Source organism: Camelus bactrianus, chromosome 10 (genome assembly GCF_048773025.1).
Source record: "Camelus bactrianus isolate YW-2024 breed Bactrian camel chromosome 10, ASM4877302v1, whole genome shotgun sequence".
In the NCBI taxonomy this organism is placed as follows: Eukaryota; Metazoa; Chordata; class Mammalia; order Artiodactyla; family Camelidae; genus Camelus; species Camelus bactrianus.
Genome location: NC_133548.1, coordinates 22,584,726 through 22,600,407, shown reverse-complemented (window position 1 = coordinate 22,600,407; position 15,682 = coordinate 22,584,726). Strand labels below are relative to the sequence as shown.

Genomic DNA, 15,682 nt, shown 5'->3' with positions numbered 1-15,682 from the left:
CCTGGGAGAAGGGCGCTCCAGGCAGAGGGAACCGCAGGCCGCAAAGGTCCTGAGGCAGGACTGTGCCTGATGGGCTGGAGGAGGTGCTAGGAGGCCAGCGTAGCTGCAGCACAGGGAGTAGGTAGGCATGAAATTGAACAAGCCCCCTAGAGCTGCACGATGCTGTGATAGGGGCTGTGGGCTTTTCTAAGGTGCTGGGAGGGCAGTGACGTTCTGAACGGAGGAGTGACGTGTTAAGTTTACAGGGAAATGCTCTCAGGTCAGATGTCAGAGCCTACAGGCAGCCTTTCTTCCCTGATCTGTGAAAGGGTGATGGGAGCAAGGCTGTCCGACCCTTTGATTTGAGCATCCATTCCTGGATCTTGCCTGTGACAGTTATTACCGTGGTACCTACTTTAATGGTGACTTCCTATTTCCCACATCTATTCTACGCTTATTAATTCGAATTCTTCTGTAAGGAAGGACTTTCCCTTCTCCCTCATTCGCATATTTATTCAACAATTATGGGTTCAGCAAATCTCTAGATTACAATCCAATACTATTGTCGTTAATTTTGTTGCTCAAATTGTTCTACCTGTGGCCATTGGGAGTTCCTGCAGGTTGACTCCTGTGTCCTTTTGACACACCTCCATCATATTTTGGGCCCTTCTTTACTTTCTTCTGGCAACACAAGGTACTCCAGGTTCATCTTGTATTTTCCCCCGAAGTCAGTCACTTCTCCAAGGAGCCCTGGTTCTCTTTATTGGATAATGGTGTTTAGAAACCAAGATCTGAGTGCTGCCTGTGCTCATTGCTATTAGGGTGTATTGCTTCTCATCCTTCTTAGCAGATGGAGCTAGGAAATGTATGTATGCACACTAACCCATGCACACACACAGACCTGTATTTCTTTCTGCCTGTTTATCTGTCTATCTGTCTGTCTGTCTGTCTATCTATCTATCTATCTGTCTTTATAAACCTTGACTTCTTACTGATGCCTTCAATTCCAGTCCAAAGCCTCAGGGTTCATTTTGGTCTCCTCACTTTCCTCACTTTCCTTATTTGTAATTCCTTCCTCGGATAACGAGAAACCTTGCTCTTATTCTCTGTGCTCTGCTTACTAATTTGTTCAGTCCTAGTATAAACACAAAAGGGGGTTTCAGAATTACTGATTCATACCCCTGTGAGAAACAATCATAACTAGAGTGTTTGTAGACAAGTCTCTTTTCCTTTAGCTTCATAGAATCCAGGCAAATGCTTTCCAGAGTTCCTGAGGCTCCTTTTCTTCCCCAGCTCCTCCAGTGAGGTGCTGCCATTCGTCTGTACTACTGTTATGTTCACTTGTTGCTGTTTATATTTCATTTCGAGTCCCCCCCACCCCGCCTGCCCCAGCACACACATGCAGTTGGTTTTTCATGGTTGACATTTGGGGTATGTGGAATATCAGTATGGTTCTAAGAGCCAGAGCTCTACAGATGGATTCAGACAAGTGTACACCCTTCTCATCCCTGCTGTCTTGTTCCATTCCTGTCTCTCCGTCCTTTTTAACCCTTTCCCACCTACTCCCTGTAGGTAAATGGTCTCTTTGGTTTCTGGTTCATTCTTCCTCTGTTGCCTTTGCACAGATGACCCAACACGTGTGTGTTTTCTTAGATCCCCTTGTTTTACTATATGGAGGAGTAAAGTACCGTAGACACTCTTTTGCACTTTGCTTTTTTCACTTGGTAGTATCTTCTGGGGCTCACTTCATACCAGTTCATAGAGATCTTCCACAATGAGCTTTTTAAACTTCGGTAATCAGGAAAAAATATTTAGCAGCCTAAGGATCAATTTTAAAATTCTACAAGCCTGGTGATGATGATGATAAATAGGATAAGCTTTACCATTAATTGAGCATCTACTGTATACCATGCTCTGTGCTAGGCATTTTGTGTAGATTTCGCACTGAATCCCTTCTAGAGCCCTGTAAGGTAGATATTACCTCCAGTTTACCGGTGAGGAAACAGAGGCTCAGTAATATTTAGAAACTTGCCCACGGTCATAAAACAATAGAGCCACAATTCGAACCTAGGACACCCTCTCCCAAGCTTGTGCTTTGTAAAGAGCACACCAGCACCATTACAGAAGTTTCAGGTTAAAACAAAGCCTCATGGATTTTTAAAACCTAGGCATATCCCAGCCCTTAAAACTCTGTTGATTGTGTGTCAGCCTGCTGCCAAATTGGTATGTTACTGATGGTAGAAACATGAAGGTAATTTACTGCTTATTTGTTCCGAAGAAATGGTCCTTCCTCCTTGAGGAACATGGGTCCTGCCCCTAAAGACAGGAGATAAGAGGGATGCCCGGTGGGGCCTGGTGCCTGAGATGCAGCCGTAGATCTGGTCTCACCTTGTAATCACAAACCGGGGCAGCCAGCACCATTAGCAGGAAAGTGCATTACCCCACAGGGTGGTGTGGGTAACAGGACCGTCCATCAAGCCTGAGTTACAGCAGTTTCTGTTAAAACTGTTTGTACAGAAGGAGTGGAAGAAGGATTTCTTTGAGCAGGAGTCTGGCTTCTGTTGTGAGAAGTGACAGCCTCTGGCAGAGAGGCAACACAGTTCAGTTGGTTGAGAATGTGGCTTCTGGACTCTGAGTGTCGGGGGCCTCACCCCAGCAGCAGATTTTCTAGCTGTGTAACCCTGGGCAAGTCACTTCACCTCTTCAAAGCACTTCTGTGAAATGGGGTGAAGAACCACAGCCATCTTTGTCGCCCCCCCCACCGCCCGAGACCACCTCCAGTTTCAGTGATTTACTGGAAAGATTCATAGAAGTCAGCATACAGTCAGACCCTCGGCTGAGATTTATTACAGCAAAAGGATACAAAGCAAAACCCCTAAAGGGAGGAGGTGGAGGAGTGAAGTCAGAGGAACTGAGCCCAGGCTTCCAGAGCCCTCTCCCCGTGCGCGCACACAGGGGGCACTTGATTTCCCCCAGCAATGGGTGTGGCATCACCTGTGAAATGTTTTCTACCAGCGAAGCTCTTTGGAGACTCAGTGCCCAGGCTTTTTACTCAGGGCTGATCACACAGGCACCCTCTGCCTAAGGTGTACCAAAATCCCAAGCCCGCAGAAGAAAGGCAGGTGTTCAGCATACATGCACTGCTTGCATGAATACTTTAGGCACAGTGAGCTATTCTCATGAGACAATGGCGCAGACCTTCCTGAGATCCAAGACCCCAGATGCAGGGATCCAAGCCAGGTCCAGCTTTGCAAACAAGCCTTTCTAAAGATAGCAGCCTCAGGCCTCTTAGGTTAATAGCTCTTTTCTGCTCATCATCCCAGAGGGTGGCTGCTGGGTGGGTTCAGTGAGATGCTGTAGAGCACTGGGCACACCGTCCAGTTAGTAAACACTCATCAAATGTAGAGAATTACTTTGACAGTCAGGGTATGAATTTTGAGTGGTTCTTCAGCACCTTAAGAGCAAGCTCCATCCGTCAACCATCTGCTCACCCATTCATTCCTCTGTTTGGCACATTTTGATTGACCCCTGCTGGTGTGGGGGCTGTGTTTGGCCACTTTGGGTCCTTTGAGCGGTGACTGGCCACTCCCTTCCTAGAGGGTGATGCATGTGGGCTTCCCATCTGGCTGGGTCCTGGAGGTGGGTGGTGGTGGTAAGAAACCTTGGGGACTTCAAGGTAGATGTAAAAGGATTCCACCGCACAGCTCTGAGTTAGCGGGACGGGGATGCAGGGGTCGGAAGCCGTGTCCTCCTGATGTCTCACTGCTTGTCTTGTTTGTCCTCCTGCAGCCAAGGCTAAATCAAAGTGCGGCCCAACCTTCTTCCCCTGTGCCAGCGGCATCCACTGCATCATTGGCCGCTTCCGGTGTAATGGGTTTGAGGACTGTCCCGATGGCAGCGATGAGGAGAATTGCAGTAAGTGCTGGGGGCTTGGGTACCACACTCCCCTGTTCATTTCCGCCGTACTGGCCTGCTCATCTTTGTGCTTCTTATACCCATGGACTATGGCGTTTTCTGTCATTACCTGGAATCTATTTGTTACCACTTGTTTCTTGTGTGAATGTGCAAATGCTCAGCTCCCGTTTATCAGAGACTGACAAGTGCACCGGGCCTGGGGCATGCTTCATTTTCAGTTCTGACAATAGCTCTGCAGATGCAGATGTGTTTTCCCCATTGGCAGATAAGGACTCTGAAGTACAGAGAGGTCAGTGAACTCATCCAGCGACACACAGCTCATCAGTAGCAGAGCCTTTTCTAGACTCATTCAGATACTCATCTGATTGACTCTCTGACTCGACATCCCATGTTTAAGTGATTGCTTTCCTTCTCACTTTGAATTCTTTTTTTAAAAAATGTTTATATATTAATTGTATACATATTATAAGAATATGCTCTTGGGAAAACATCCAAACAGTGTAGAAAGCTAAAGTTTTCCTTTACTTGTGACCACCCCGATTCCTTTTACCTGCTGTATAATATTCCATGGTATCATTACACAGACACACATACACCTCCTCTTGTTCTCTCTGCCCTACTTACCTCTTAGCAGTCTTGGTGTGGAAGCTCACTTCTCTCCCTTGGCCTGGATACCTGCAGGCCCTTCCTTGTCAGCATCTCTGGGTCCAGATTCTCACTCAGCAGCCTCAGTCATCTTCAGGTGTCCCTTTCCCAACATTTATACTGTTCCAGCTCCTGCAGCAATTTGCTTTGTACCTGCTGCTGGTCCTTCTGGTCACTGCTCACTGTTTATCCTCTTGCCTTTCCCCTTACATGTTTAGATAGCTGGAGCCCTCCTAACTATAGTTGGCTCTGGGCAAATTTACACTTTTACTCTCTGCACTTATATATTTTAATACCCTTTTTTCCTTCTGATTATTGTAAAGAACTTGCAAAATATAGAAAAGTACAAAGAGGAAAACAAAACTGCCTTAAAGGAAACATTGTTAATATGTGGGCTATTTTGTGACAGTCATCCACCCTACCCCATCTCTGTCTGTCTCCTCTCTCTCTCTCTCCCCCCTCTAGTGTGCTTAATTGCAATGTCTTCTTTATTGTGACCATTTTCTCATGTTACTAATTTTTTTTTCCAAAATATAAGTTGTAATGACTTCACTGATTGTTTTGATAAATTGATTTTCCCTTACCCTGTTGGTTCTATTTTAAGTCCCTAAAGAGGAGGGTGACTGTCTCCCGTGTTCTTTATGTCTTTCCAGGGAACACTCACTGTTACACCCTCCCAGGAAGGACCTGGGGAGTTTATAACTCTCCCCTGTGCCTTCTTCTCTTGCCATATTTCATCTTCTGGGTCTCAAATGGCAGAGATACAGCAGAGCAGCTAGACTGTTGAGCGGTTGCTAGCGTGGCTGAAACCCACCACAGCAGGGAGGAGGCACATCACTGACAGGGTAGGGGTCTGACTCTGGAGCTGGGGTCTGGCCTCAAATTTGTGTTCTGCCCTGGGGAAGTGTGAGTCTGGGGCATCTTACATAGTCTTCTTACATCATGGTTTTCTTTAAAATGGGGGTGCTGACAGCCTGCTTTCTGGGTTTGTTGCGAGATTTAGATAATATCTGGAAAGTGCTCAGTATAGTGGCTGGCCAGAGTAAGTGACCTTAAAAATATACAGTGGCTTAAAACAAAACTGAGTGATTAAGGGAAAGACCATATTTATTAGGATTTTGCCTTTGGCTTTGGATGGCTAAAGATGTACTTACAAGCATACCTCCGAGATACTCCGTGCTTGGCTGCAGAACACCACAATAAAGTTAGCATTGCAATAAAGCAAGTCCCGTGAATTTTTTGGTTTCCCAGTGCATATAAAAGTTATATTCACACTATGCTGTATGTAGTCTGTTAAGTATGCAGTCACATTCTATCTGAAAAAAAGCAATGTACATACCTTAATTTAAAAACACAAAACAAAAAAAACAATTACAATAGTAACATCAAAGATCACTAGTTACCCATCACTATAACAAGTATAACAATAATATAAAAAAGTTTGAGTTACCGAAATGTGACACAGAAGCACAAAATGAGCAAATCCTTTTGCAAAAGTGGTGCTGAAAGACTTGCTCGAGGCAGGGTTGCCACAGACCTTCGATTTGTAAGCAAAAAAACCCCACAATATCTTCCAAGTGCGATAAAGTGAAGCACAGTAGGTGAGGTTTGCCTGTATTTCATTTCGTCCTTTTGTGTGTGTCAGCTTGGTCTCAGCTTCCTGCTGTCCAGGGGATCTTATCACGTAAGGGGGGAGTTTTATATAGACCGTCATCCATACTGACTAGAGAGTAATCTGGGGCAGGAAAAGCAAGTGTGATGTGTCACAGTCTGTACCTCTAAATGATTGTGCCATCCCAGGTACTCGCTGCCATAATTACAGACCCTGTGCGATGTAAATGCTTGGATATTGGTCTTTAATTGTCTAAACGAGTAAATTACAGCCATTCTAAATTAGGTCAGTGGGGATTAAGCCAGCATTTTCCTCTGGCATATCTGCCGCTTGAAAAGAGTGGTGCTAACTCACTGTTTTGAAAGCTGGTTAACAACAAGAAAGAATCAGGCACTTACCCTCCCATTCATAAATGAATTGTACTTCTGCGTAATTAAATAGTTGACTTGAGAAAGTTCTTTTTTATTGAAGAATACCAGCTAACGGAAGAATGAGAGAGTGAGAGTCTGCCTGTTTTGTAACCTGTAGTGGAGAACTGGATCATCAATGGCGGCTAAATCCATTAGATGGAAAATTGATAGGAAGCTTTGTAATGGGTGTATCAGGCTCCTGAAACCAGCAGTCAGTCTTCTCACAGACAGCTTTCAATCAGTACGGCACCACTTCAAGCGGATTTTAGAAACCTCATCGGTCTGTGGATCTCTTTATGTGATAGCTGTCTTAGTACATCTGCTCGTGTTAACAACCCCCAAAATGTTTTAAATTTTGCTTTAACTTTTCAAATATATTTTAAGGCACTCCAGAGGACAAGAACAGTCAATTCTATTTACCCAGATATTTACCATTTTGGTAGCTCTTCCTTCATTCCGGATGTTCCAAGTTTCCTTCTGGTATCATTCTCCTGTCTGTAGGACTTCCTTTAGCGACTCTTTTAAAGCAGGTCTGCTGGCAACAAATTCTCTTAGTTTTCCTTCATCTGAGAATGTCTTGATTTCACCCTCATTCCTGAAGGATATTTTTACTGCATGTAGAATTTGGAGGTGACAGTTCTTTTCTTTAAAACACTTTAAAAATGTACCACTTCCTTCTGGCTTTTCTTGTTGCCAGTGAAAAAGTTTGCAGTTATTTTAATTGTTTTCCCTTAGAGAGTGCATCGTTTTTCTCTGGCTGCTTTGAAGGTTATTTTTTTGTCTTTAGTTTTCAGCAGTTAGATGATAATGTGTATGGATATGGGAATTTCTTTGAGTTTGTCCTGTTTAGGGTTCTCTTTGATCTGTAGGTTTTTGTCTTTTACCATATTTAGTACATTTTCAGCCAGTCTTCTCTCTCCCTCTTTTTTATTGAAGTCGAGTTGATTTACAATCCTCTTTCTCTTTTTCTTATGGGTTTCTGGTAACAATTTTAGGTCTCTGAAGCTCTGTTCATTTTTCAATTAATTTTTTTCTTTTTATTGCCCATATTGGATAATTTGTTAATCTTTTGTTAGGTTTACTTTTTCCTCTGTCATTTCCAGTGTGCTCTTCAGCCCGTACAGTATGGTTCTTTTTTATTTCGGTTACTATATGTCTCAGGTCTAAAATCCCCTCTTGGTTCTTCTTTATATCTTGTGGGGGGGTTTTGGAGGGTTTTTTTTTTTTCTGAGACTTTCTATTTTCCATTTGTTTCGAGAGTGTTTGTGATTGCTTGTTAGAGTATTTGTATGATAGCTGCTTTGAAGTCTTTGTCACAAAATTCCAACATCTGCCTTATCTTGGTGTTGGTGTCTGTTCATTATCTTTTCCCACGAGAGCTGAGATTTTCCTGTTTTTTCTTATGCCAAGGAATTTTGGATTATATTCTGGTTATCTTCATGATTATGTCTGGCACTTTGGGTTCTGTTTAAATCCCCCAGAGAAGGTTTATATTTTTGTTTTAGTGAACAAATGACCCTGTTGAGTCCAAGCCACAAGTTCCTAACAGTCCTCTGTGGAGTGGTTGTAGCAGTTTTCAGACTATTTTTGCAGTGCTGTTTGATCTGTCCTGTGTGTGCACCTCCCAGTTAGTCTGGTTCTCAGCATCTTTGTCTTGCTGATTAGGTCCAGATCCACACATGTGCAGCCTGGGGATCAGCCTAGGAGTCAAAGAGCAAACTTTACGGAGTTGCCTTCCCGAGTCCCTGTCTCTCTATGATCTCTCTGATGTTTGCCCCTTTCCTGGGACTCTGAGAGGGGGAAAAGAAGGTAAACTTACCACCAGTAATAGTTCATATTTTGGTCTTCTTCCCCATCTGGCCTGCTCCAGTTTACTTCTCAGAATTTAAAAATAGCTGCTTCATGTATTCTGTCCAGGTTTTCCTTAGCTGCGTGCAGGGGGAGAGCCAGGGTGCAGTGTGATTGCTACATCTGACCTGGAATTGGAACCTCTCACAAGTCAGTTTTAGCATTACAAGAAAAGACACCACTAGACATTATTTGCCCTCTGATCTGACTCATCAGGAACACACATCACCACTCTATGGTATTTCTGCCCCCAAACATCCAACCTGAATCTGATTAAGCCTCTAAACCTGTCTTAGTTCAGGCTGCTGTAATAGGATACCGTAGACTGGGTGGTGTACACAACAGAAACTTACTTCTCACGGCTCTGGAGGTGCAAGGTCAGAGTACCAGCATGGCCAGGGTCACGCTGAGGGCCCTCTGTCGGGTCGTATCCTCACGTGGCCTTCCTTGGTGGGTGCACACAGAAATCCCTCACTCCTCCTCATCTCATAAGGGCACTTATCCCATCGTGAGAACATCGCCCTCATGACCTCATCTAACTCTCATGTCAGCCCAGTTGATTCTGCGTCTCCTCTTCACTCCTCAGCTGATACGTGGGTGGAAGCCTCAAGGGCTGGGCCGTACATCGGAGGGAGGGGCTGGGTGAGCAGAGGAGGGGAGGACCCTTCCACCTTGTGCTTCAAAACTCCATCAGCAAGGTCTCCTTAAAGGCTCCTGTGTGACCTGCTTCCTTAGGGAGACATTCCTGGCCAGGCCAGAGCTGGGCTGGCCATTCTCCTGTGTGTTCACACACCAGCTTGGAGCTTCTCCAGATGAATGTCACCTAATCAGAGAGGCCTGCCCTGAACACCCTATAAAAATGCCTCCTCTTCTCCCCAGTCTGTCTCCTTCCTCTGCTTCACTCTCCTCTGCATTTATCGCCACTTTTCCTTTATTTTCTGCCTTCTCTACTACACCGTGGTGGCCACGAGATGGTATTGTTGTGTGATTCACAGCTGTGCCCCCAGCGCCAGGCGTATTGTCTGGTTCAGCCCTAGCACGCGGTAAGTACATGTGGAGTGAATCACTCTTCTCGTGCTTTACCTGCAGTGTGCATTCACCTGCCTGTCTCCCCACTAGAATGTAAGCTCTTGAAGAAAACAATCTGGGTTTTCTTTTGTCTCCAGTGCCTAGCAGCATGCTTCTTTTAAAAGAAACAGTAAATGTCTGTGGAATGAATGGGTCAGGCAACTAATCAAACAAAGTGTTAAAGAAGAAGACAGGCAGTCAGGATCTAGTCTTCACACGGGGGTGTCTGGATCCTCCTCTGTGGCTTCATATGTTCCCCCCGAAGGCACATTTAGGCTGCACATTGTTTATTCACCCCAGCTCCTACCTTCTTTCAGACTCTCATTCTCTCCACAATTTCTGTGCCCAACACCACGCAAGATGCTGCAGGGGACGTGGAGACAGGTCAGATGCAGGCCCCTGGTGTAGCTGGGATGTGACTCCAGGAACGGAGACAGAGAAAGAGTCACAGCCAAATACTCACAATGTGGGTGGACGGTTGGGAGGACCGTGGGGACCACTGATGGGAGAGATGACTTCCCTTCTGGGGGTTGTTGAAGGACATGGACCTAGAGGATGGGTACCATTTGAAAGCTGGCCATACAGGCCCATGGAGTATTGTATGCTCAGGGCCCAGGCAGAGGCAGGGAGGTGTGCAGACTGTGCAGGGCATAATAAGCTGACGGTGACCGAGCACTTACTGTGAATATGGTGCATCTCTATATGCTTTACATGTGTGATCTCATTTTAAGTTGATGATATTATGACTCCCTTTTGTAGGTCAGGAAATGAGACATAGAAGGGTTGAATAACTTGCCTAAGGTCGCATCGGAAGTGGCAAAGTTGTCACATACACCTGGACAGTGAAAATACGGGGTCTGAACTCCTAACCACTATACGAATGTGTATCCCCAGGAATAGTCGTTACTATAAGCATATATTGAGCACCTGCTGTGGGTCTCGTGTGAGTCTCCATTATTTGGGTGCATTATCTCACTTGATTTTCACAATATCCTAAGATACGGGCACTATTTTTATTCTTATTTACTGGTGAGGAAATTGAGGCCGAAAGAAGTTAAAGAATGTTCCTAACATCATGTGGCCAGTGAGTGGTAGAGCTGAAATTTGAACCCAGGTGGACTTCACACTCTCACCGCTAATCGTTACAGAAAAATGTGCTTGAAAGGGTGGGCTGGGGTAGGTCATGAAAAGTTAACAGTCTGGTTAATAAGCACTAAGGATGTAATGTACAAGATGATAAATATAATTAACCCTGATGATGTTATATATGTAAGTTGTTGAGAGAGTAAATCCTAAGAGATCTCACCACAAGGTTCTTTAATTTTGTAGCCATATGAGATGATGGATGTTCACTAAACTTATCATCATTTCATGGTTATATTTTGTGCTCATCATTTCATAGTGTGTGTAATTCCAATCATTACGCTCTACACCTGAAACTTACACAGTGCTGTATGTCAATCATATCTCAATAAAACTGGAAGGGAAAAAAAGAGAAAAACTAATCATCTGGGATTGTATCTTATACCCAGTGAGGAGCAGCTGATCCTGAGCTGAGTGCAGGGTGAGGAGAGGGAGGTCAGGCAGGTCTGGATTCCGGGGAGCTGGGACACAGTGGTCCATCTAATGGAAGTGGATCCCTTGGGACGGGGAGGCTGGGGAGAGAGGGGAGGATGTCTGTTTCAGACATGCCAAGTTTGAGGTGAGGGGCATTCAGGTAGAGGTGCCCACAAAGCATCAGGAGGAAGAAGGTTATTGCGGAGGGAGGATTTGGGGAGCCATCCTCAGAAGGGTGGTGGTTGAAGTGGTGAAATTGGATGGAGGCAGGCGGTGGAGGGGACAGAAGGAGGCCATGCCCAGGAAGCCTTTACACGGAGGAGGAACCGAACTGCCATGAGCAATGAATCAGAGTCGGCCACTGCCACTGCCTCTAGACGGGTCCTGAAAATTCAGATGCTCTGGGGTCCTTGGAGGTGGGAGAAGGCAAACGGGACTGAGGGAACCTTTGCCTCCTCCTGCTTGACCAGAGCGGCAGCCCCTCCCCTCCTACAGACTGGGAAGAGGTGCTGGTTCCAGAATGCGCTGCATGTGGGTCACGCTCTGTCTCGACGGGCCAAGGGCTGCTGGGAGAGGTCCTGCTGAGCAGACTCTGAAAGGAAGGCAAGAACTTGCAGCTGGCCACAGAGAAGCTGCTCTTCTTTGAAGGCTGGGCCCGCCAGCATTTTCCAGGCCACAAAAGGAGCAGTGCTTGTTAGTGGGTCGGATTATTTGCAGAGAGGCTTGGGACCAGGTGTCCTCTGTCCTGGAACAGAGGAAGTCTCGGGGCAGCTCTGTCTCCCCCAGTTGCCTGGTTCCCAGGGAAGTGGGGGCTGGGAAGACAAGATCCCCATGGAGGCCACGAGGTTGGGGTGCTTAGCAAGGAAGTGAGTGGGAACTGTGGTGGGATGGGGAGCAGATGGAAAATGGGGGCTTGTGGTGAGGAGGTTCTCATTGATGTGTTCTGTCAGGAACCCTTTGAGGTGGAAGGGGGGCCAACTTCACAGACTTCAACTGGATTAAAGGCGACAGTTCCTACGTCCTGCTGGAGACAGACTGTTTCATTTCCTGTCTTGAATCCGGTCAGTTTGCTTTTGGATGACTGCAGTGGGCCCTGGGTCCTCTCCTTCAGATGTGGTTGAAATAAATGCCTCCAGTTTAATTAGCCACGGAGCTTAACCTTAACTCACTCCACCCTCCCTCTGGTGGGAGAGACAAGTTCTCATTCCTGAGGATTGCGGGCAGGGAAGCAGATTTTTGAACCCCTGTGTTTGTTGTGGTAATAAGAGCTGAGGATCTTTGGAGTCGCAGTTGAGCTTTTGAAGTTAACTCTGCAAACACTGTTCTCCATCCCTATTGAAATAAACGTTGTAAAATACGATGTTTCTCTTGCCAGTTAATTGAGTAAAATAATGCATTTCTTCAGTGACTGGGAAACCTTAGTAAGGACAAAGAATACATGCATGTGGTGCACATTAAATATTGCTAGAAGATACAGAGTCATGACGTCCTAAAGTAGGAGGCATTTCCTGGTCAGTTTATGGGCTGTCTATTGAGCAGCTACGTTTCAGGGTCCTGGGTGAGGGTCCAGGGGACCACAGGAACCGCTGAGACCCGCCCCCTGGCCCCCAAAGCCCATTCGGCGGGTTCACCGTAGCCCCATGGACTCTGGTTCTGAAATTTGGCTAAGCCTGGTAAATGGAAGAAATGTAGTGAGACTTCAGCTGTCTGGGGCCTTGAGGGAGATTCTACTCTGGGTAAGCGGGTCTGCCTGATAACGGAACATGTGTCCGTGGTTGACGGGGATCCCCGGATTGGGTTGCCTCTTGGCTTCATCAGTGTCTACGTCTGTCTCTGTTGGTGACATTGCAGGGCTGTTCTTAGGAACGTTAGTTTTTAGACTGGGCTATAATGCAGGGTTGCCTTGGCCCCTTTTAGAACTTTCTGGTTTCTCTTGAAACTGTCTTAGGCTGCTCTGCTTTGGGGATTCTTAAGTTGGCTTTTTATAGCTTTTTGATCTCCTCTCATGATTGTCAGTTTTTATTTCTTGCTGGCAGTTTGCAGGGGGGGCAGCAGTTCCTTGGGAACCAGAACACAAACCTTGTTGGAATTTGCATAAATGGAGAATCAGTCAGCCTGGGGGAGGGGAAGACTTGAGGGTCCTGTGAGGGTGCCTCTAGCACTTGAAGGGCATGAACAGCGGGCTGTGTTTTGATGGGTGGTTTGGAGGCCTTTTTCTGGCTTACTCCCCAGAGCGTTCCTCTAGCATCCTCTGCCTCTGTTTCTCTGCCCTGCATTGGGTGGTAGGGGGAGAGGGTGTTTGATGAGGAACTGTTGACCAGGAGGAACTCCAGGTGTGGGTGTTTACCCGTGTGTACCTGTGTCCTCTGGGCAACTGGACACCTAAGCGTGAAAGACACTGAAGACAGGGGCTTGCAGGCCAGAGAGAATTTTGTGGGAAATGAGTAAAGGAGAAGGAAAACGAGTGATCACTGAAACATTTCTGCCCGACTAGACTCTTAAACACTTGTAATGGAGTCTTTCAAACATACTGAAAAGGAATAATAAAATTGAATGATCACTTCCGTTCCCAGCACTCTGTTTTAAAAATTATATTATCTATTACTATTTTTGTATCATTATAACTGTATGAACCATAGTTAATCATACTATATTATACTATTACTAATACATTAGAATATTCTAACTATGGCAAATAATACTGTGTTGTGTATTTGAAAGTTGCTGAGAGAATAGATCCTCCAAGTCCCCGTCACAAAAAAGATTTTGTAACCATGTGTGTTAACGGGTGTTAACTAGACTTACTGCGGTGATCATTTCCACAATATATACGCATATCAAACTGTTCTGTTGTACACCTGGAACTAATACAATGTTTATGTCAATTATATCTCCATGAAAAAGATCTTGGGGGAAAGGGGGGTGGGAAGGGATAAATTTGGGAGTTTTGAGATTTGCAGAGGTTAACCACGATATGTAAAATAATAGATTTAAAAAACCCACGTTTCTTCTGTATAGCACAGGGAACTATATTCAATATCGTATAATAACCTTTAATGAAAAAGAATATGAAAACGAATATATGTGTATATATATATATGCATACTGGGACATTATGCTGAACACCGGAAATTGACACGTTGCAACTGACTATACTTAATCTTACTACCATATTGCCTTATTTGCTTCAGATTTTTAAAATAATAAAATATTACCAAATAGCATTTACAAGTCTGCAGTATGCCCCTCTCTGATCTTATCCTCTCCCTTCTGTCCTGGACTTAGGGTTGTTGCTTCCAATGCAAATTTCAAAGTTTTCTGTATGTACTGTTGCCCCCTTCAATACTAGGTAGCATTCTTTTGCATAGGTAACTTCATCAAAGTGGCACGACGCTACACTTACTCTTTCATAGCTTCTGTATCTTCTATAACTTGCATAGACCTTCTGTAACTTTCCCCCCACTATTATATTTGTGAGATTTATCCATCTTGGCTCTGGTTCATTCATTTTTCACTGCTGTTCAGCAAAGGTTGGCAAACGATGGCCCCTGGGCCAAATTGGCCCATGACCCGTTTTTAAAGTTACTTACTTTAAACGTATTTACTGCCTGTACATCAAATTTTATTGGAACACAGCCCTGCCCTTCGTTTATGCATTTTCTATGGCCGCTTTGCGCTGCAGTGGCCAAGTTGAGTAGCTAAGACAGAGATCAAGACCTGAAGGTGAGCAAAGCCTAGAATATTTACTATCTGGCCCTCTACAGAAAAGTTAGCCTCCCCTGCTGTCGAGTTCTGATGTAACAATGTAGCATGTGATATCTCTCCTCCTGGGGGTGAACATTTGGGTCAATTCTAATATTTTTATTTTCCGAACAGTGCTTCAGGAAACGTTTTTGTTTGTTCAGGATTCTCCCTGGAGTGTGTAGCTGGAGGTGAAATCACTGGGCCGTGGGGCATGTGCACCTTAACGTCACCAGGTATTACTAAATTAGTCTCTAAGGTAGATCTACCAGTTTGCACTCCCAGTGGTGGTCTGTGAGACTTCCTCTCCCTCCCCATCCTGGCCAGCAACCTGGCATTTTAAGACCTGAAATTGTGCAAGTCTGATGTGTTTAAAGTGCTGCTTTATTACTGGCGACGGTCAGCATTTTTTCACGTTGTTATTGACCGTTTGCAGTTGCTCTGATAGAATTGCCTGGCCGTATCCTTTGCCCACTTTCCTGTTGAGTTGTTTGTCTTCATCCTTTTGAGTTGTGAGAGTTCCTTCTGTATCTGGTACTAGTTCTTTGCATTGTATGCATTCAAACCAAGTATATGCACTCATTCTGTGCACTGAAACTGGTTTTCAGTCCGACTGGATTCTTCCAGAGCTGCATGTTAAGGTATAGTCAGTTCATCTTGAAGATGTGTGTGATGTGGATGCACACATACGTACATGTATACACATATATATGGTGTGTGTGTATGCACACGCACACATGTACACATGACTATGACTTCTTTTCCCTGGGAAAGTTTTTGAGGTTAAAAGGGTCCAAGGCTGAACAGAAGTAGATGCCAGCGGTGTCTGCAAGCCTTCCTTGCTGGGGCAGTTTGGGCGGAGGGAACGTTCACATAAATTTGTAACAGCCTCAACTCAGAGCAATTC

The 15,682-nt window shown here is 45.2% G+C and overlaps 1 protein-coding gene across 6 annotated transcripts in view; it reads left to right on the top strand.

Annotated features, from left to right (window-relative positions):
* The window catches only part of LDLRAD3 (low density lipoprotein receptor class A domain containing 3), a 227,365-nt gene that overhangs the window by 101,313 nt on the left and 110,370 nt on the right, over positions 1-15,682 (top strand). For all 6 annotated transcript variants that reach the window (XM_074372171.1, XM_074372168.1, XM_074372167.1 and 3 more), the window contains one exon: positions 3,769-3,894. In XM_074372171.1, coding sequence (XP_074228272.1) covers positions 3,769-3,894 — 126 coding nt within the window. The remainder of the gene's footprint in view (positions 1-3,768; positions 3,895-15,682) is intronic.